At 35.2% G+C, this 21147-nt stretch overlaps 1 protein-coding gene across 1 annotated transcript in view; it reads left to right on the forward strand.

The window, feature by feature from the left end:
* The window catches only part of LMBRD1 (LMBR1 domain containing 1), a 129789-nt gene that overhangs the window by 43762 nt on the left and 64880 nt on the right, over positions 1-21147 (forward strand). The window contains exons 6-7 of the mRNA XM_047733035.1: positions 2654-2742; positions 5777-5850. Of these exons, the coding sequence (XP_047588991.1) occupies positions 2654-2742; positions 5777-5850 (163 nt within the window). The remainder of the gene's footprint in view (positions 1-2653; positions 2743-5776; positions 5851-21147) is intronic.

Raw genomic sequence — 21147 nt, forward strand, 5'->3', positions numbered from 1 at the left:
GTAAATGGCTGATAACCTTATGAAATGCTACCTCCTCATCAAAATTGATGTATCTATATTCAAGACACATCTGGCTTTAGTTTTGGTTGCCTTTGTATCTGTTGGGGAGGTATTCCTTTCTTTTCATAGATCTTTGTCTACAGGTTGACATTTCTCCAGTGAACATTAGTTTGCCCCTTTTGGTGGTTGAGAGGTTGAAATGCTTGCATGTCAGTCAGCTGTGGCTCTGCCTTCCTGAGTCTTCTTTACTCATCCTACGCCCATTTAAAGTGGGTAAAGCCTGGCTCAGCAGGGTCTTCCAGAATTAAGGCCAGTGTCTCTGTTGACTAGTTTGTATCTTTGCCAAATTGGTTGTGAAATGTTTTGAATATTATTGTTCAGGATATATAGATGAATTCAGCCTATATATGTTTTTCTTAGTTTATGTGAAAATATTTCACATCTATTTCTTAGATTATAGAGTCCTGGTGAAAAGATTCCCCTAGTTGAGGAGAACCTGCTTTGGGGTTTGTGCTTTTGTTACTCCCTCTAGTTCCTACCTAAAAGTAAGTGCTAAAATGTTAACTCTGCTGGATCTCCTCAAAATAAGTATTTTGCTGAAGTCATTCTGATAGTAGTTTGGGCCATTGACCTTTAAACCAAAACATTTTTTTTTCTTTTGTCATAGAAAGTTCTTTGTTAAATTTTGAACTGCTAGAGAGTCCAGCTCAGGAGTTTGAACATGTAATTGTCATCAACAACTAAGAATTAATTTTCTTCTCCTATTGGGCAGAACCTTTGGTCACCTAAAACTGACATAGATAAAAAATTTTTCTAAGTATGAATACTATGTTTAGATATTTGTAATACATATTTCTATTTTAATAGTAAAATCGGTGATATTTTATACAACATAGAAGTTTTTCCCATACTCACAGAATTGGTCATTCCCAATTAACAAATTCAAAATAAACTTTTCAGAATATATATATATATATATATATATCTGGAAAAGAAAAAAAACCCTGTCCAAATAAAATGGAGGGATATTATATAGGTAGTTTTTTTCTTGCTTGGTTTATACTTTAGTTCAAATGCAAATAAATAAGTTAATATCATTATAGAAGTATAATTTGCAAGTTTTTTTTTTTTTAATTTTTTGATTCCACTTTACTGCTTTTACTCGTTTTTGATCTTATGGCCAGAGCAGTGGTGAACTTTTTATTTTTACATTTATTGCTCTCTGTGTGAGTAATCACTTTCCTTTCTGAAAGTGGTGTGAAGTAAGTCTCCAAGATTAAGAGTGTAGTAAATGTACATCGGTGCAAATGGCTAGAAATTTAAATAACCTCCTGACATGCTCAGACCGTTCATCTTTTTGTAAGAATAATAAGTATCAGTAGTACCAAGGAGTAAAGGTTTAAAAAAAGTTCAATGATTTACTTTGTTTTACTTGTACACATTATAAGGTACTTAGTATATTGTTGAACTCTTTTAGTATTTCTTCTTTACAAAAGAGGATAGATCTTTGTGCTTTGTTTACAGTTAAAATTAGGTTAGAAAGGCAGTAGTAGTAGAGTTATTTCTTATATTTCTGTTTGATTCTGCACATACACATTTTAATGGATACCCAGCCCTGTAGTCTTGTTTCTGACTTGTTTTCTTCTTTCCCTTCTCTTTTCTTTCTTTCTATTTTCTTGATTTTTTTCTTTGTCCTTTCTTTCTTGTTTGTTTCTCTCATTTCTTTCTTCTATTTTCTCCCAGTTTAAGCATCTAGAGCAAGTCCTAGAAAGCTAACTGTCACTGTTATTTTATGATGCCCCTTTAGCTTCATAAAAATGAAGCTACAGAAAAATAAATAGAAACTATTTTCACTATGTGTATTGTTTAGAATCTTGAATGACATAAAAAAATGCTAGGAAGAAAGTAAAAATTATCCCTAGTTTTACAATAAGCTATTTACTGTTTATTTTGGTATATTTCCTTTCTATTCTTTTCCATGTATATAAATATATTGAAATCATTACATATATTTATATTCTCTTTTTCCAATTTAATATAGAAATTCTTGGGTTTTTTGGGCCATGGACCTTTTTGATCATCTTTAGCCCATGGCTCCTTCTCAAAATATTTTAAATGCAAAAAATAAAATACGTAGGACCACAAAGGAAACTAATTATATTGAATGCAATAATAAAATTATTAAATGAAATTTATAATATGGTAAACACATAGGTAGGAAACTTATCAAACCCCTCTGTATGTGTGCAGATTTGGTTTGTTTGTGTGTGTGTGGTGGGGGCAGTTGATCTATTAGATTTATTGATCTATTGATTTATTAGAAATTTATTATCTATAGATCTATTGATTTATTAGAAACTGAGTTTTAGAGGGGAGCCTGGGTGGCTCAGTTGGTTAAGCATCTGCCTTTGGCTAAGGTCATAATCCCAGGGTCCTGGGATCCAGCCCCTCATCAGCTTCCTGCTCAGTGGGGAGCCTGCTTCTTCCTTTCCCTCTGCTGCTCCCCCTGCTTCTGCTTTCTTGTTCTCTCTCTCAAATAAATAAGTGAATAAAATCTTAGAGAAAAAAAAAAGGAATTGAGTTTTAGACCATTTCCTTTTATTTAAATTTTTATCTTTAATAGCCATTAACCAGATTTATTTTCTTTTTGTAGAGCTTTTGTTCCTCTGAATGTTCCTAATAACAAAAATTCTACAGAGTGGGAAAAAGTGAAGTTCCTGTTTGAAGAACTTGGAAGTAGTCGTAAGTATTCTTTTTAAAAAAATATTCATAATAGTTCATATTTTGTGACTCTTGGGACTTTTCTGAGTAGTCTGTTTTTACAATGTTAAGAATTTAATTTCACAGTTCTTTTACCTTGTGGTTAAACGTGCGCTAGAAAAATTAGGAGCCTTGTGTTGTTAAGACTCAATTCCAGCTATTATGTAGTGAAATCTCTTCATATACTTACCAAGTTGAAACAAAAATATAATCTTCAAAGTATTTTAGCATTGTAGGTTTTATATTCCTACATGTTTGTTAATTCACTTGGGATTATATAGAATATGTTAAAGAAATGTGCTTGATATATTGTTTTTTATTTGTAATCTTTAGCCAGTGAGAGAATACATATTGCTGTTTGATCATCATTAAGTCATTTTTATGTAGAATATAAATTACACATGTTTCATACAAATGAAATAATATTTTATTATAAATTTACCTCACCAAAACATTTTGGAATTGCTTTTCCAGAAGTTTTCCTTAACTTTATTAGTGTGACTTAGGTTTTTAGAGGGAAAAAAGTAGGCAGGTTCAGGAAGTTAGGTTATAGAAAGATGCACAGTCATTGAAAAACGCAGTTGATATTAGAAACCGGTATCAGATAAGAATGTGTATCTTATTACTCAGAATTTCATGTGCATTTGAACTTGGTAATAATTTTATTTTCAAAGAAACCTAGAATATTTATTTTATAAACCTGAAAAATGTTTATTGCTTTTGTATTTATTCTTTTTAATAAGTACCGTATATAGTCTTGATCTTTTTCTTGATCTAGTTACAATATTTTCTTGATCTAGTTACAATATTTTCTTTTTCTTGATCTAGTTACAATATTAAATGATTAAATTAAGTCTTGGAATCTTTGCTATACAACTTCTTAATTTTCTTGCTTTCCACTTAAGATTTCATTGTGTAAATCATGGTCCATTAATATCTTCCTGATACTAGCAAGAACTAGGATAGCAGTTCTGGCATGTACTAATACTGAATTGTCAGGATTTATGCTCCTGATCCCATTACTGAGAAATACATTGCTGCTTTTCTCATAGTTAACTCCTTCAGGTCTCTTGAGTAACTACTCTTCTGCCTTAAACATTAAGTTATACACTAGTCTTTGAGTATTAGTATAACTTGGATTAGTAATTACATAGGTAGCATTTTTCTAATTTCTGTAATCTCATGCTCTTTAGTCTTAGCATTATTTCTTTTATCTCAAATCTTAAACACCTAACCCTAGAACACATTTTGCTTATTGGTATTAGTAATACTAACTTTTTTGATTGGCCAAATATGTTAACATAATACTCCAGATCAGTTGCAGGGTGCATATTTTCTCACATTTTTCTATTTCTGATATTGTGATGTATTGCTGTTAGCTAACTACCAGATCTCTTCTAGGTTTTTTTTTTTTTTTAAGAGATTTTATTCGAGTGCTGAACAGGGGGGAGGGGCAGAAAACAGGGGAGGAGGGAGAAGCAGACTCCTGCTGAGCGGGAAGCCCAACAACAGGCTCCATCCCAGAACCCTAAGAACATGACCTGAGCCAAAGGCAGTTGCTTAACCAACTGAGCCATCCAGGTGCACTTCTGCTAGTTTTATGAATACTTTCTGTTGATAATTCTGGTATGATCAAGAAGGTAATAGCATCAGAATGTTTTTGACTTAATAATATCTAATATTTTAGTTTTTATGAAATGAAGGCTTAAAAATTAGGCATACATAGTTCATGAATTTGTTTATTAATATGCTTTTGTCAGGTGTTACATAAAACTGAGACATGAGTTTTAAGAAGATAAATAATTCTGATTTTATTGTTATTCATTAAAGTTAATATACATTAAATTAAAATTATATTTGGTTCCACAGGATCTGCATTTTAACTAAATCAAAACAGGTTCAGTAGGACCTGTATTGAATCTGAAAAAATTAATATTACTCCCATTTATGAATATTCAAATTAGTATCACTCCCATTTATGAATATTCAAATATTCAAAGTGTTTCTTTGTATAATCTAATTATTTAAAAGTGTCAGTCTTGCTTCTGACTTATTGGCCTTCCCTTAAGTAACTGACTGTGTCTAACTTGTTAATATAGTATTCCTGTGTTGGTACTTTGTTGGAGTTTATTTCCTGTTTGTGTTTGCTTTTTATTTGGTTTTGTTTTTTACCTGCCAGATGGGCAGTCTAACTCTTTTCAAATTAAAGAATGAAGTAAACTCTTTAAATTTTAGTTTAGACTGTATGTTGAAAACGTGTTTGAAAATTAAGAAAGAAACTGGGAGTATCAGGATTGAGGGCAGAGGGAAGAGAAGTAGTCAGTGTGAGTAGCTTTCCTATGTAATGTTATTTCTCAAGGACTGCCATTCAGAAAGTCTAGGACTTTTTTGCCACCTTTTGAGCATCTAATATTTTTGTGATTTCATTTTAGGCTCAATAATTAGATAATACTTTCTCTCTTTAAGAAGTGAAAGAAAGAAAATCTTAGTCCAGAAGATCTTTTGCAAATCAGTTTGTGAAGAGCCCTTTAAAAAACTCTTTTCTCAGGGCGCCTGGGTGGCTCAGTGGGTTAAAGCCTCTGCCTTTGGCTCAGGTCATGATCCCAGGGTCCTGGGATCGAGAACCGAGTGGGGCTCTCTGCTCAGCGGGGAGCCTGCTTCCCTTCCTCTCTCCCTGCCTGCCTTTCTGCCTACTTGTGATCTCTGTCTGTCAAATAAATAAATAAAATCTTAAAAAAAAACAAACAAACCCAAACTCTTTTCTCAGGCCACCTTGCTAGCTCAATCAATAAAGCATGTAACTCTTGATCTCAGGGTTGTGGTTTCAAGCCCCATGTTGGGTGCAGAGATTTTCTCCACTTGGAGTTGGCACTTCAAAGATGAGGAATACACATTAGGTTTTTTCCTTCAGAATGTGTAAGAAACCCAGTTTTTATATCTTTTTATTGATTTTTTGAATATAAACATTTTAATAGTATATGTGTACATTTTTAACAAAGTTCTGCTTCCTTTGCAGATGGTTTAGCTGCATTGTCATTTTCTATTAGTTCTCTGACCTTGATTGGAATGTTGGCAGCTATAACTTACACAGTAAGTGTAATGGTGATAATTGAGTTAAAATTAAGAAATTACTTTATGAAGCAATTTCATTTTACCTTAGTCATGTATTCAATTAATTATATTTTCCTCTTTAATATTTTAATATTAAATTAAATTTAATATTTCCTCTTTAATATTTTAGTGCTTTGCTTCTTCATTTTCTTAAGTTTTCTTTATTGAAGAGGAGTCACTACTAAGTCACTACTTAGTCACAATAATTTTATCTATATTTTTAAAATTTAATATTCAGAAACATTTTATAACTTGTGAACCTTGAAGATGGTTATATATTATGCAGTAGTAGGTTTAGTGATTTATAAGCTCTGAAATGTATTTCAGTATCTATTACTGATGTAGTAGATTCATCCTACTTGGGTATATGGAGTTTTTAAAGTTAGATATGTTAAATAATATAATATTTCCTTAGCATATAGAATCTAATCTTATTCTCTGAGAAACTGCCTTTTCTTTTTTTTTTTTTTTTTCCCAGTCTTTCTGGAGATAGTAAGGTATGAGTTATAGCCTGCCAAACTTATGTACAGTCTGCTTTTTGAAATTTTTGCTCAAATTACAGAGGAAAAACCAACAATAAGTGCTTCTTACCTACCTCTTGAAAGAGAGTGGTGTAGGAAGCTTTAAATTATCTAGAATCTTTTCAGATTAATTGAGTTTGTTTACAGAATTCTTAATTCTTGCAGAAATGGGAAATACTGGTTACAAAGAAAACATTTTTGGATATTCTGATATATCTGTCTTTAGACATGAAAGAAATGGGCTTTTAGTGTGATAGCAGAATCTAATTTTGTTACATAATTATTCAAGGGTCATCATTTAGAATAAAAGCAGTCTAAAATGCATGCATTTTAATATCTGTCAGGTGTTTATTTGGATCCTCTGTTTTCTTTATTGCTCTTTTTTTCCATGGATTACTACATAAGGAATTTGTCCTACTATTAGTGGATAATTATCCTTCCATCTTACAGAATATATGTGTGCTATCTTACTTATTTGTCTTTTCTTTTTTTTTTTTCACCTTTTTGGAGAGAGGGTGTGAGTAGGGTGATGAGGGGTAGAGGGAGGAAGAGAGAGAGAATCCTGAGCAGGCTCCTTCCTCAGCATGAGTCCACGCAGGGCTTGATCCCACCATCTTGAGATCATGACTTAACCAGCTGAGCCACCCAGATACCCTCCTCGTCTTGTAAGAAACAGTCACAAATTAACAACAAATTAGGAGTTCAACCTGTTCTCTAATTGCTATTCTGTGATTGATGTGGTAAGGTAATTTTGCATGTTTTTTTAGCCTTCCTGGGTCGGTGTCTTTCCCATTAAATTAGATTAAAAAAATGCCTCTTAGAGATTTTTGAAGGTCAAATGATACTGTGTAAAAGTGCTTTGAAAATTATAGGAAAATGAGTATATAACAGTTGATAAAAGATTAGTCAGGAGAAACAAATGGAAAAAGAGGAAACCAATATGTAAAGTCAACATCAAGAACTTTGAAGGGTCTAAAATCTAAGATTTTAACCTATTTGTAGCCTGCTATAGTTCTGTGGATGTTGGCTATAAATGCAAGACTTCTGAGTCAAAGACTAAGACTTTTATATTACAGCAATAACAATAGCCATAGCATTAGCATTTTCTTGTGCTGGTTTCCTGAGTTTTGGTTCCAATGAGGCAATGTGAGGCACACCAGATGATACTCTCATATAGAAGAGGAACTTTGAACTTAGGGAAGTTAAAGCTTTTATAATGGACAGTAAGTCTACTTGCCCTTTGCTCCAGGGGAAGATGCAGTCTTTGTTTTCCGAGGCTATTTTGCTATATAAACATCCTTGAAAAGATAGTATAGAAAAAAAATGAGCATCTGTGCCTGGTTTGCAAGGTGTGCAAAAATGAGAGACCCATGGAAGATTGTCTTCCAATAGTCAAATGGTATTTGCTATGAAAAAATAAGGCAGCTGGTTCTACTGAACTGGTTCTACTGGAAGCTGGTTCTACTATAAAAGTCAGGAGTGACTTCTCTAATACTTGACAGAGACCCGAGTAAAGTGACTGAGCCAGCCATGAAGCAAGAATAAGCAGAAATCCTGAGGTAGGCACATGTATGCTGTGTTCAGGTAAGAGCAAAAAGGCAAAGCTGGTGTGGCTGGAGCTCAGTTAACCAGGGGAGGGATGGCTGAGATTTAGATGAGAAATAGCCAGAGGCCAAGTTATGTAGAGCCTTACGCACCATGGTTAGGATTGTGAATTTTATTTTGATTGAGATTAGAAACCATTGGAAGGTTTTAAATGGAGAAGTAGTAAGATCTGTCTAACATTTTAACACTATTACTCTTGTGGCTCTGAATTACATAAGCTGTGGCAGTGATGAGTGGGAGTGGGGAAAATCTGTGAAATTATTAAAATTCTTTGAAAGAGAGCTTCCCTGTAAAGCTCTGTATTATTACTGTAAAGTAAATATTTTGAACTAGTATTTTATATTACTCTAACTCAAACTGAAAGTTATCATTTAAATAAACCAAATAAAATACTCATACCAACTTAGTTAAGATATCCTTAGAAGAACTTTACTTTTTTAGAATGCAGAGGACTTTATGATGGGGCCTAGGTTGGGAAGCTAGAAGACATAGAAAGTATGCTGAATAGGTAGGGAGGGGTCCCTTAAGATCTAAGCCCAGAGGGGGAGGGGGTCCAATTTAACAGCATAGTCAGGTCATACTATCTAAGAGTTATATTTTTTCTTTAAGTAGCATAAGCAATAAAATGTGATCCTTGGTAGAGAGTCTTATATGTAGATTCTTTTTAAATCGGTGCATCTCTTGAACTTTACTATCTAAATTTACTCATTTCTAAACTGGGAATAATGTTTAATAAGATTGTGAGGATTTAATTTAGAAATTTACCAGGTCTTGGAATTTATTGGTCACCCAGCAGTCAGTAGTAGCTCAAATTGTTGAATATTCACAGTTTAGTATGGTAAACTATAATTTACAGCTCTTTCCACATCTTGTAGTGAAAGTAAGCCAGATGCTAATAGCAGTTGTATCATGATCATTGAGAAGGTGGTTTATGAAAAGATGAGTAAGTCAAAGGAGGTATTCAAAGTTGTGTGGTAGTTACTTGGGGGAAGGGATAGACAGACAAACATCATTTATGTCAGAACTCAGTGGAAGGATGTTTTGCTACCAAACCAGTCTGGCCAGTTTTACTATCTACTGTGTATAGAGGAGACCCTGTTTAAGGGGAGAGCATGGCATTTATACCTGAGCACTAGTTATGAGTGAAAGTCTTTATATAAAATCTAATATCTAAACTTAGCTTCCCCATCTGTAAAAATGGGCCATTAATACTCAAACTTTATTAAAAAAGCTAGTTGAAAATCAGTTGTTTATAGATAGGTGGTTTTATTATAGAGAGGTGGTTAATAGTACTAATTATCATATTTGCTTGCAGATAGAAAGTTTTGTCCTAACTTGTTATGGAAAGGCTTGAGAATTGAGTTTTTCATATGGTGGAACATGGAAAGAGGGCATAGTATATATTCTTGGAAAGTAGAAGAAATTTATTTATTTTACTTTATTTTATTTTACTTTATTTTATTTTACTTCACTTCACTTCACTTCACGAGAGAATATGCATGCAAGCAGGAGAAGGAGCAGAGGGAGATGGAGAGAGTATCTTAAGCAGGCTCCACCCTTGGTGTTGAGCCTAAACAGGGCTCAGTCTCATGACCTTGAGATCCTGACCTAAGCTGAAATCAAGAGTTGAATGCTTAATCAACTGAGCCATGCAGGCTGTCCAAGAGATTAATCTTAATTAATGTTCCCAAAGTGGGAAGTTAATACTTAGAGTACTTTGACCCTGAGGACAAAGAACTAATTATTAAAGACTATTACTATAGACTCTGTAACTGTTAGTATTGAGACCAGAAAAGTTTTTGTAACGTGTCAGTAAAGTGTGATTTTCTTAACTACCCATTATTGTTTGGTTTAGAAACTAGTTGATTATTTAAATTTTACCAGGATTGTATCTACTCTACCATGTCTTAAGGGATAACTTAATAATTAGGCACTTAATATTAGAAGAATGTCAAACAACATACAGTTTGCCTATTGTTCTCATCTTAAATTGAAAGGGAATGCTATTTTTTAAATTAAAAAAATGAAACCTCTAGACACAAATATTTATGTAGATATTTTAATTTTTTGGTGCCACCAAGTGGGGAAATGTTGAATAATGATACTTTCATACAAAACGTAGCCTATGGACAAATGAAGTACCTGTAGAAACAGTGACTACTGAACTTCTTATTATATACACATATCAGTGAAAACTTGATCATGTCATATGGTCCATATAAATATACACATGTAGGGCGCCTGGGTGGCTGAGTGGGTTAAGCCTCTGTCTTCGGCTCAGGTCATGATCTCAGGGTCCTGGGATCGAGGCCCACATTGGGCTCTCTGTTCAGCAAGGAGCCAGCTTCCCCCTCTCTCTGCCTGCCTCTCTGCCTACTGTGATCTCTCTTTCTGTCAAATAAATAAATAAAATCTTTAAAAAAAAATATATATATATATATACACATGTATATTTATATGCACACACGTGTTACACATATGACATTATGCTAATCTATATACATTTAATATAAAATATGAAGTAATTAAAGAAAATTAAAGTGGTAAATTAAGGATTCAGAAATAGAAATAGAGCATTGGTTTTTAGTAGTCTTTGAAGAGAGAAATGCTCTTTAAAAGTCATTTTTCAGCCTTCCTTGTGGTACTGTTTCATTGAATCTGTGCTCCTGATTGTAAGAGGTACCTGCCTATTCTTTCTTATCATTTATAATTTTTGTTTTATACTTAGTGTGAGTTTTTTATACATATAAATAATTTTGTTTCTTAATTTTTTGACTTATATAAATACTTTATGAGACTGATGTGCTACCTACTGCACTAACGAGGCACCTTGACTTATATAAATACTTTAAAAAAACATATCATTTTCCATACATAATAAAGAAAGTATAAGTGAAATAAATTGGAAAAGTGTACCTGAAAACTTCACGTTTGCAATCTGAGTCTTCTGAATCACTTTTTAAAATTAGTTATTCATGTCCATGTTTTATTGTACAAGATTGTTTCTTTTATGCTATCAAGAGAATTGATGATGCAGCATTTCTTAAGTCCTCCACTGGTCTCTGGAATTTTCTTTGAAGCTGCTAACATACCCACTGTTAACTGTAAGCTGTTTTTGTTGTTTCTTGTCTTGCCATGTGAGGGGCAAATGGAAATGGCTTTTAGTTTGGGTATGTTCCTTTAAGCTCATAAAGCACTTGGTTGTTGGTTTGTAAGAAAATATGGATTTATGCTTTTTTTTTTTTTTTTTTTAAGATCTATGTATTTATTTTGAGAGGAAAGACAGCAAGAGTAGGCACATGTGGGAGGGGCAGAGAGGGAGAGAGAGAACCTCAGACAGACTCCATGTTCAGTGCGGATCCCCATGCGGGATCGTTCTCATGACCTGAGCTGAAACTAAGACTCAAATGCTTAACCCACTGAGCCACCCAGGTGTCCCTGCTCCTTGTTTCAATAAATATTTGCTTCACTGTTTGCTCCTTTGTTCTCTTTCTCCTTGCACATTAACTTTTTGTTTCAATGTCAAATCAACAGTACTATCTTAAAAACATTTTAAGTGGCAGTTAAACTCAGTAGTAGTAGCAAGAAGGCATGTAACTCAAATAGAGAAGTAGCTATAATGTAACCAGCTGTGACCAAATTTGTGACCATGCAGGTAATGACAGCAATGACGACTTCTTTGTAGCTGATGATTATAAGATGCATCCAGTGTTAAATGTGAGAAAATATATAGGTGTTTTGGAGTCAATGAATAATTGAAGGAGAAATTTTTTTTTTAAGATTTTATTTATTTATTTGACAGAGAGAGTGAGAGAGGGAATATAAGGAGGGAGAGGGGGAGCGGGGAATGGGAGAGGGAGAAGCAGTCTTCTCGCCGAGCAGGGAGCCCCATGGGCTCAATCCCAGGACCCCGGGATCATGACCTGAGCCGAAGTCAGAAGCTTAACAACTGAGCCACTGAGGCACCCCTAAAGGAGAAATCTTAATTGAGTATGCGTAATGAATTGTTTCATTAGTCATAAGCTCATACATTTCCTCGAATAATAGGTGTAACAAATATATGCTTGACATTTATGCAGTGTATAAGTAGTACTTGATGTTGAACCTTTACAGTAATCCAAGGATCACAGGTTGAAAATTATTATTCTAGATATTAGAGAGGTACATAGGGAAAAGGTGCTGTTCTAAACTGGGCAGTGTAAGAAGGTATTAGAAATGTTGAGACACCTGGGTGGGTCATTGGGGTAAGCATCTGCCTTCGGCTCAGGTCATGATCCCAGGATCCTAGGATAGAGCCCCACATTGGACTCCTTACTCAGCAGAGAGCCTGCTTGTTCCTCTGCCTGCCATTCCCCATGTTTGTGCTCTCTGACAAATAAATAAAATATTTAAAAAAATTATCTTAAAAAATGTTTGTAGTTTGTATGTATTCTTTCAAACATTTATGTGTATTCATTCAAACATTTTAGGTTTTAATACATACTGTGATTTATTTTTGGAACTTGAACAAATAAAATTGGAGGCAATTATGACCAACCTAGAAGCATTTTAAAGGATGTAATCTCTTTAGCCTTGTTGATTTTTTGATAATTCACTAGAGGGCAGTAGTAAGCAATAAATGTTTTGTTTCTGAAAAGGATGGCTTTTTTATACTTTTTTTTTTTTTTCAAAGGAGTCTGAGGCTAAATTCAGAAGATTATTATTTAAAGACCTCAGGTTGTAATGATTAAGTGTGTTATGTAATGTTTTATGTTAGTTTTATCATAATCTAAATATTACAGTTAAATTTCCTGTTAATCCTTAAAACTTAAACATGCAGTCCAAAAAAAAAAAAAAGCTAAAAGGTACATGATCCAAAACAATGACAACTTTCTTTTACTGTTCTTATTAGACTTAAAAGTTCACAAGAAGATACTGTATTCTGGTCCCATATTACCACAAGGTGTTACCAAGGATATGTCTTTATTTCCTTAGATTTTTATATTAAGTTATTTCAGAATTTAGTTCAGCTCTTCTAATAAATATGTAAATTTCATGTATGGAAATAAGTTCACGTAAATTAAGATTTCTTTTTTAAAACAATTTTTGGTTTATTAGGAGAAAAAGTAGGAGAAAAAATAATTAAGACCTAGTTTTTACATTCCAAATAGTCTACTGCACTTGTTACTAGTCTGGCTGAGGAATCTGTGTTTTTAAGAATTTTCTAAGTGATTCTGATTAGCCAAGTTTGTCAGATCTAGCGATGAAACAAATGTGCAGACCAATACGGCGTTTGTACTATAATTGAGTTATAAGCAAGGCACATTTACAAGTCAAGACATATTTCTCAGACATGGTATAATTAAGTTTAGACCTGAAAGACACTGAAATTTGCTGAAGAAATAGGGTTGAGAAGTTAGGCATTCTAGTTGAAGGCACTACATGTACTAAAGTGTGGAAACTGGACAAAGCCAGTAGTAGTATAAAACCAGAGTGTTTTAAGAACATTGAACAATTCAGAGGTGTGAGACATGAGATGAGGTTGGTAGGGATCAGGTTTTGAAGGTTTTGTATGCCAGGATTAGATAATTGCAGTCTGTTTATAAGACCTGTAATTCTACCTCTCATAGAGAAAATAACAAAACAACTTTTGAACAACCTTACCTGAAATTCTGATACACAAAAAAGTTAGATGTGCAACATAGAACTGCGCTGGTTGAAGTAGTAGCAGATCCCTGTGTGGCTACCTGTCTTCTTTTCTCCTGTAGTGGCCTTAAAGTCATCTACCCCAAATCCTAGGATGTCCTCCCAGGGCACTTTAAAAAACTACTAGTTAGTCCTGGAGATCTTAATGGATGTTAATTACAGGAGTGACATAATCTGACATGGGTATCTAAAGATTACTTTGGAAACAGTGTAGAAGATGGATTTATAGAAAGTGAGAACAGCAGACCAGGAAGGAGAATTTAGGTGACCTTGTGTTTGACAGTGGACTCTAAATAAGGACCACATTGTTGATATTGACTAGAGCAAAAGATTCCTTGGGAAATAATATTGAACATTGAGGTTCTCTACTTAAGGACCAAATCCATCTAAATAAGCATTGGGGTAAAATAAGCTTGTTTGGAGGTGTTTGAGAGGACAGGGGATTTATTTGGGTATAAACTGTGGTTAGCAAAATATTTTTGCTTTGGAATTTGGCTTAACACAACATAGGTGTGTTAAAATCATATATGACGGTGGATAATTGGTCAGAGTCTTCAAGTTTTATGTTTTTCTTTTTCAATGTTTTAGAAAGTTGTGGAACTACTAGAAGAAACAAATGGGTCAAATGATAATTGGGTTAGGAAAGCTCGGTAAGGAAATATTAGATGAGCTGTGGGATACTTTGGTTCCCATAGACTTTTTTATTTACATTTTCAGTGTTTTAAGGCTATGATATTTTGTATTCTTTCCTTTTTGTACTTTACCAAGGTCATTACAAGCATAAAGTTGATAAGAATTGATTAATTGCAAGAAAATTACTCTGTCTAAATTAAATTTTCTTATAATATGAAACAATCTTTTCTATTTTTTCAGCAGGGGAGGCGGGAAGGAGGGGAGATGATGGGGAAATCATGAGAACATTAACTTAGGTTTTAATAATATGTAAAATGCAAGATTTTAAGGTATTTCTTCATTAGAAATACAAGGATTTGAATATTGGGTAATAAGTTCAAAATTATTATCTAGTTACATTGTGCCATAAATAGTTGATATTATGTGATAGAACTAGTTGATTTCTGGAATTTCTTTTTGGTCACGTTCTTTGCTCATATTCTCCCTTAATTAAAACAAAACAAAACAAAACAAAAGCCATGGAGGGAGTTTCAAGATAGTTGCATAAGAAGACTCTGAACTCACCTTCTCCCATGGACACAATAAACTTACAGCTATATCTGGAATAAATTTTCCCTGAAAACCACCTGAGAACTTGAAGAACAGCACCTCCACAACAAAAGACTAAAGAAACACACCAAGTAGTGTAGGCAAGTCAAAGACACGGCCTCACCCCGACCCCATCCCAGGTGACCCCACAATCAGGAGGTATCCCATAATAAGGAACTCTCTTTGAGGGGTAAGGAGATTGTGCCCCTCATCAGGCATCTTGACTCTAGGGGCTAGCACTGGAAAGATGACCCCCCCACAAACATCTGGTTTTGAAAATCAATGGGGAGTTAAGAGAGGGAGAATCATAGAAAGATAGGTAACAGAGATCCTGCTGTGGCTTGTATACAAACCTGCTCTCCCTGAGATCAGCGCAAAAGCCACAAATTGAAAAGTGCCTACCCTATAAATGAGGGAGAACCACTAACTAATTTTAAGGAGGCTGTGGCAAAGGCAGGGACCTATAGACGTTTTGTCTGGTGATAGAAGCATTTTTGGAGTCCATTTTTGGAATGTCATTCTAACTTGCTGGTGACAGAGCAGATGAGTCCCATTTCTAGTGCTCTCCCTCTAACATGCAAGCACTAGAGGACATATTCTGCCCACTTAACTCTTAACCTAGCTGGCAAGCACTGCATGCCACACAGCACCCCAGCTACAAAGGGCCAGGCTTGTGTCCTGAGCCCTATTCTCCTCACTCAGTGATTGGGCTGCAAATGGGCCAGATGAGCACCTGATCTCTACTTCTCCTATGTAGCAACCAAGCTGCAATGAGTCCAGGTGGCTGCCCTAAATCCTGCCCAACCTATGTAGAGAACCAAGTTGTAACTGGCCTGGGAAAGTGCACTGAACCCTACCCTCACTGTGCAGCACCCAAGCCCCAAACCAGTTGGTCCAGTGACCTGAGTCCCACCTTCCCTGTGCCACACATGGGATACAACTCGGTTGGTAAGCACCAGAGCCGCGTCCTCCCCTAGCAGCAGGTAAGCTGTAATTAGCTTCCAGGGACACCCTAAGCCCCACCTAATCAGCACAGAGACTGAGCCATAACTGTGATGGGCAAGCAGCTAGAACCCCAGTCTACCTGCACAGTTTCTGAGCCTCAGCTGGGCAGGGTGAGTGCCCTGAGCCCTGACCTCCCCGTACAATAGTGTTGGCTGTATCACAACTGGTGGGCACATGTAGCCCATAGAGTGGTTGCCTATATGAAGTGTCTGGCTCTGATGGCCAAGGGAGATTGCTCTAATGGCCCACGTGAACCAGCTGTTAAACAAGACCACCCTTCAAGACTGAGGGAGGTAGCAATTTCACTTAATATATAGACAAACAGAGAGGCAGAATGAGGAGATCAAAGAATGCGTTCCAAACCAAAAAATAAGGCAAATCTCCATTAAAAAACTTTAATGAAGGGGAGATAGCAACCTACCTGAGAAAGAATTCAAGTAATAGTCATAAAGATACTTAGCAATGTTGGTGGGAGAGTGGATGAACACAAGAACCTTGTCAGAGCCAGAGAAAATACAAGAAAGTATCAAATAGAAATTATAACTGAACTGAAAAATACAGTAGAGGGGTTCAGTAGCAGAAATGGTAAAACAGGAGCATGAAGGCAAAGCTTAAAGACAAAGTAATGGTAGACATCTAGACAGAGCAGCAAAATGAAAAGAATTAAAAGTGAGGACAACTTAAGGGACTTCAGGAACTACATCAAGTGGAATAGCAATAAAAGTTCTCAGAGGAAATAAGAGAGGGAAAGGGCCAGAAAAATTATTTGAAGAAATAATGGCTGAAAACTTCCATAATCTGGAGAAGAAAACACATCCAGGTTCTGGAAGCCCTGGGAGTTCCAAACAAGATGAGCTCAACAAGAAACAATCTCAGACACATTGTAATTAAAATGGTAAAAGGTAAGCATAAAGAGAAGATTTTAAAAGCAGCAAGAGAAAAGCAACATATTACATACAGGGGAAACTCCTAATGCCATCAGCAGATTTTTCAACAGAAACTTCATAGGCCAGACAAGGGAGTGACATAACTAACATTTATTTATGAAGCATAACATATTTAAAGTGCTGAAAGGGAAAAGCTGCCCCCCAAGAATTTTCTACCTGGCAAGATTATCATTTAGAATTGAAGGAGAGGTAATAGTTTCCCATATAAGCAAAAGCTGAGGGAATTCATTGCCCCTAAAGTATTAAGGGTTAAAGACAAGAATAGTAAAATTAAAAATATAATTAGGTGCGTGGGTGGCTCAGTTAGTTGTGTCTGACTCTTGATTTGAGCTTATGTCATGATCTCAGAGTCGTAAGATTGAACCCTATGTTGGGCTCTGTGCTCAGTGGGCATATGCTTGAGATTCTGTCTCCTTCTCCCTCTGCCCCTCCTCCTAAACACGTGCACATGCATGCTCTCTTTCTAAAATATCTATATAATCAGTGAAGGGATACATAAAATAAGATGTAAAATGTGTTATCAAAAATACAAAATGTGGGTAGGGGAAGTAAATATAAAAGCTTTGGGATGTATTCCAAATTAACTTACTTTCAACTTAAAAGAGATTTTATTTACATGAGATATTCTATATGAACAGTACAGTAACCGCAACGAAAAAACTTTTAGGAAATCTACAAAAGGAAAAGAGAAAGGAAACTAAACACTAAATAAAACAAGTCTAACCACAGGGAAGAGGGAAGAAAGGAACAAAGAGAAACCACAAAAATAGAAAGCAATTAGCAAAATAATACATACCTGTCAATAATTTTTTTTAAAGATTTACATATTTATTTGAGATAGAGTGAGAGAGAGCTAGAGTGGGGAGGAGGGGTAGAGGTAGAGGGAGAAGCAGGCTCTCTGTAGGGAGCTCGATGCAGGACTCAGTCCCCCCTAAGATCATGACCTGAGCTGAAGACAGATGCTTAACCAACTGAGCCACCCAGGTGCCCCTCAATAATTGCTTTAAATGGACTAAGTTCTCCAATCAAAAGATGTAGGTGATTGAATGGATTAAAAAAAAAAAAAAAAGCCAGGATCCTTCTACATGCTGCTTGTAAGAGATTTACTTCAAATGTAACAACCCACACAGATTGAAAATGAAGGGATAGAAAAAAGATATACCATGGAAATGGAAAGAAAGCTGGGGTAATAATACTTCTATCCGACAAAATAGACTTTAACGAAACCAAGATGATAAGAAAAACAAGGGCATTACATATTAATAAAGGTCTCAATCTAACAAAAGGATATAACATTTTAAATGTTTATGTACCCAATTTGGAGTACCTAAATATAAATGGTAGATAGTAACAGAAATAAAAGGAGAAATAGCAATACAATAATAGTAGTGGATTTTAGTACTCTCTTGGATCAGTGAATTGGCCATCCAGACAAAATCAATAAGGAAACATTGGCCTTAAGTGTCATATTAGACTAGATGGACTTTGATATGTATAGAACATTCTATCCTAAAACAGCAGAATACACATTCTTTTCAAATACACATGTCTAGGATAGTTCATATGTTATGCCATAAAACAAGTTTCAGTAAATTTAAGAAGATTGAAATCATATCAAGTATCTTTCCAACCTCAATGCTATGAAACTATAAATCAGTTACATCTTAGAAGAAAACTGGGGGGGGGGGCAGTAACACGTGGGGCGCCTGGGTGGCTCAGTTGTTAAGCATCTGCCTTCGGCTCAGGTCATGATCCCAGAGTCCTGGGATCGAGCCTCACATCAGGCCCCGTGCTTGGTGGGAAGCCTGCTTTTCCCACTCCCTGTGCTTCTGTTCTGTCTCTCTCTGTCAAGTAAACAAACAAACAAACAAACAAACAGTAATATGTGGAAGCTAAACAACATGTTATTAAACAACCAGTGGGTGAGCAAGGAAATCAAAGAGGAAATCTAAAAGTACCTTGAGACAAATGAAAATGAAACACAACATTCCAAAATCTCTGGGATGCAGCAAAAGCAGGTCTAAGAGGCAAGTTCATAACAATACAAGCCTACCTCCAGCAACAAGAAAAATGTCACATTAACAATCTACGTAAAGGAACTAGAGAAAGAAGAACAAACAACCCCAAAGTTAGTAGAGGGAAAGAAAGAATAAAGATCAGAGTAGAAATAAATAGGAACTAAAAAAAACAACAGAGAAGATCAATGAAACAGAGCTGGTTCCTTGAAATGATAAACAAAATTGGCAGGCCTTTAGCCAGACTCATAAAAAAATAAAATAAGTCATCTGAAATGAAAAAAAATAAAATCAAATCTGAAATGAAGAAGAAGTTAAAACTGGTAACAGAAATTAAAAGGATCATAAGAAAATACTATAAACAATTATATGCCAACAAATTGGACAACCTAGAAGAGTCGGATAAATTTCTAGAAACAACAGTCTTCTAAAATTGACCATGAAGAACATAAAATCTGAATAGACCAATTACTAGTAATGAAACTGAGTCATCTGCCAAAAACTCCAAGAAATAAAAGGTGAGATGTAGATGGCTTCACACATATATTTTACCACAATTTAAAGAAGAGTTAATATCTTATCTGCCTGAAACTATTATAAAAAACTGAAGAGGGGCACCTGGGTGGCTCAGTGGGTTGGGCCTCTGCCTTCGGCTCGGGTCATGATCTCAGGGTCCTGGGATTGAGCCCCACATCAGGCTCTCTGCTCAGAAGGGAGCCTGCTTCCCTCTCTCTCTCCCCACCTGCCTCTCTGCCTACTTGTGTTCTCGCTCTCTCTGTGTGTCAAATAAATAAGTAAAATCTTTAAAAAAAAAAAAAAAAACTGAAGAGGAGGGAACACTTCCAAACTCATTTTATGAGGCCAGCATTACCCTATTAACAAAACCAGACAAAGACACTGCAGAAAAAGAAAACTATAGGCAAACACCCCTGATGAACACAGATGCTAAAATTCTCAAGAAACCAAAGCAATACATGAAAAGGATCGTACACCATCACCAAGTGAGATTTATTTGAGAGATATAAGGATGGTTTAACATTTGCAAATCAATCAATGTGATACACTTCACTAACAAAATAGATGATGAAAATCACATGATCATCTCAGTAGATGCAGACAAACCATTGACATGATTCAATATCTGCTTATGATAAAAACTCTCAACAAAATGGGTATAAACGGAACATTCCTTAACATAGTAAAGGCTGTGTTTGACATTAATGAAGGCCGTACATGACAGACCCACAGCTGACATCATATTCAATGGTAAAAAGCTGAAAAATTTTCCTCTAAGATTAGGAACAAGACAAGAATGCACACTCGTGCCATCTTAATTTAACATAATATTGGAAGTCCTAGTGACTGCTGGTAGGCAAGGAAAAGGAAAGGCCTCCAAACTGAAAAGAAGTAAAACTTTCATGTCGATGACATGACATCGAGTAAATCCTAAAGACCATCAAAAAACTACTGGAACTACTAAATGAATTCAGTGAAGTTGCGGGATACAAAATTAATATACAGAAATCTGTTGCATTTCTATTCACTAATAACAAAGTAGCAGAGAGATTAAGAATCCCATCTACAGTTGTATCAAAAAGGACAAAATACCTAGGAATAAATTTAACCAAGGAGGTGAAAGATCTATACCCTGAAAACCCTAAGACCTTGAGGAAAGAAATTGAAGGCAACCCTCAAAATGGAAACATACACCGTGCTCATGGATTGGAAGAATTAATATTGTTAAAGTGTTCATACTACCCAAAGCAATCTACAGAATCTATGTAATCCCTCTCAATATGCCAACGGCATTTTTCACAGAACTAGAACAAATAATCCTAAAATTTTTGTGAAGCCCCAAAGAGCCAAAGCAATCTTGAGAAAGAAGAACAAAGCTGGAGGAATCATGCTGCCTGATTTCAAATTATACTACAAAGCTGCAGTAATGAAAATAGTATGGTACCACAAAACAGACACCCGAATCAACAGAATAGAAATCCTGGAAATAAACCCACATTTATATGGTCAATTAATCTTCATGAAAGGAGGCAAAAACAGGTGATGGGGAAAGGGAGCCTTTTAAAATAATGGTGGTGTGAAAACTGGACAACTGCATGAGAAAGAATGAAATTGAGCCACTTTGTTAAATCATATACAAAAATAAGCTCTAAATGGATAAAAGACTTGAATATAATACCTGAAGCCATAATAAATCTCCTTGAAGAAAATATAGTAGTAAGCTTTTTGACATTGCTCTTAGCAGTATTTTGGGGGGATCTA

This window comes from Lutra lutra, chromosome 6 (assembly GCF_902655055.1).
Source record: "Lutra lutra chromosome 6, mLutLut1.2, whole genome shotgun sequence".
In the NCBI taxonomy this organism is placed as follows: Eukaryota; Metazoa; Chordata; class Mammalia; order Carnivora; family Mustelidae; genus Lutra; species Lutra lutra.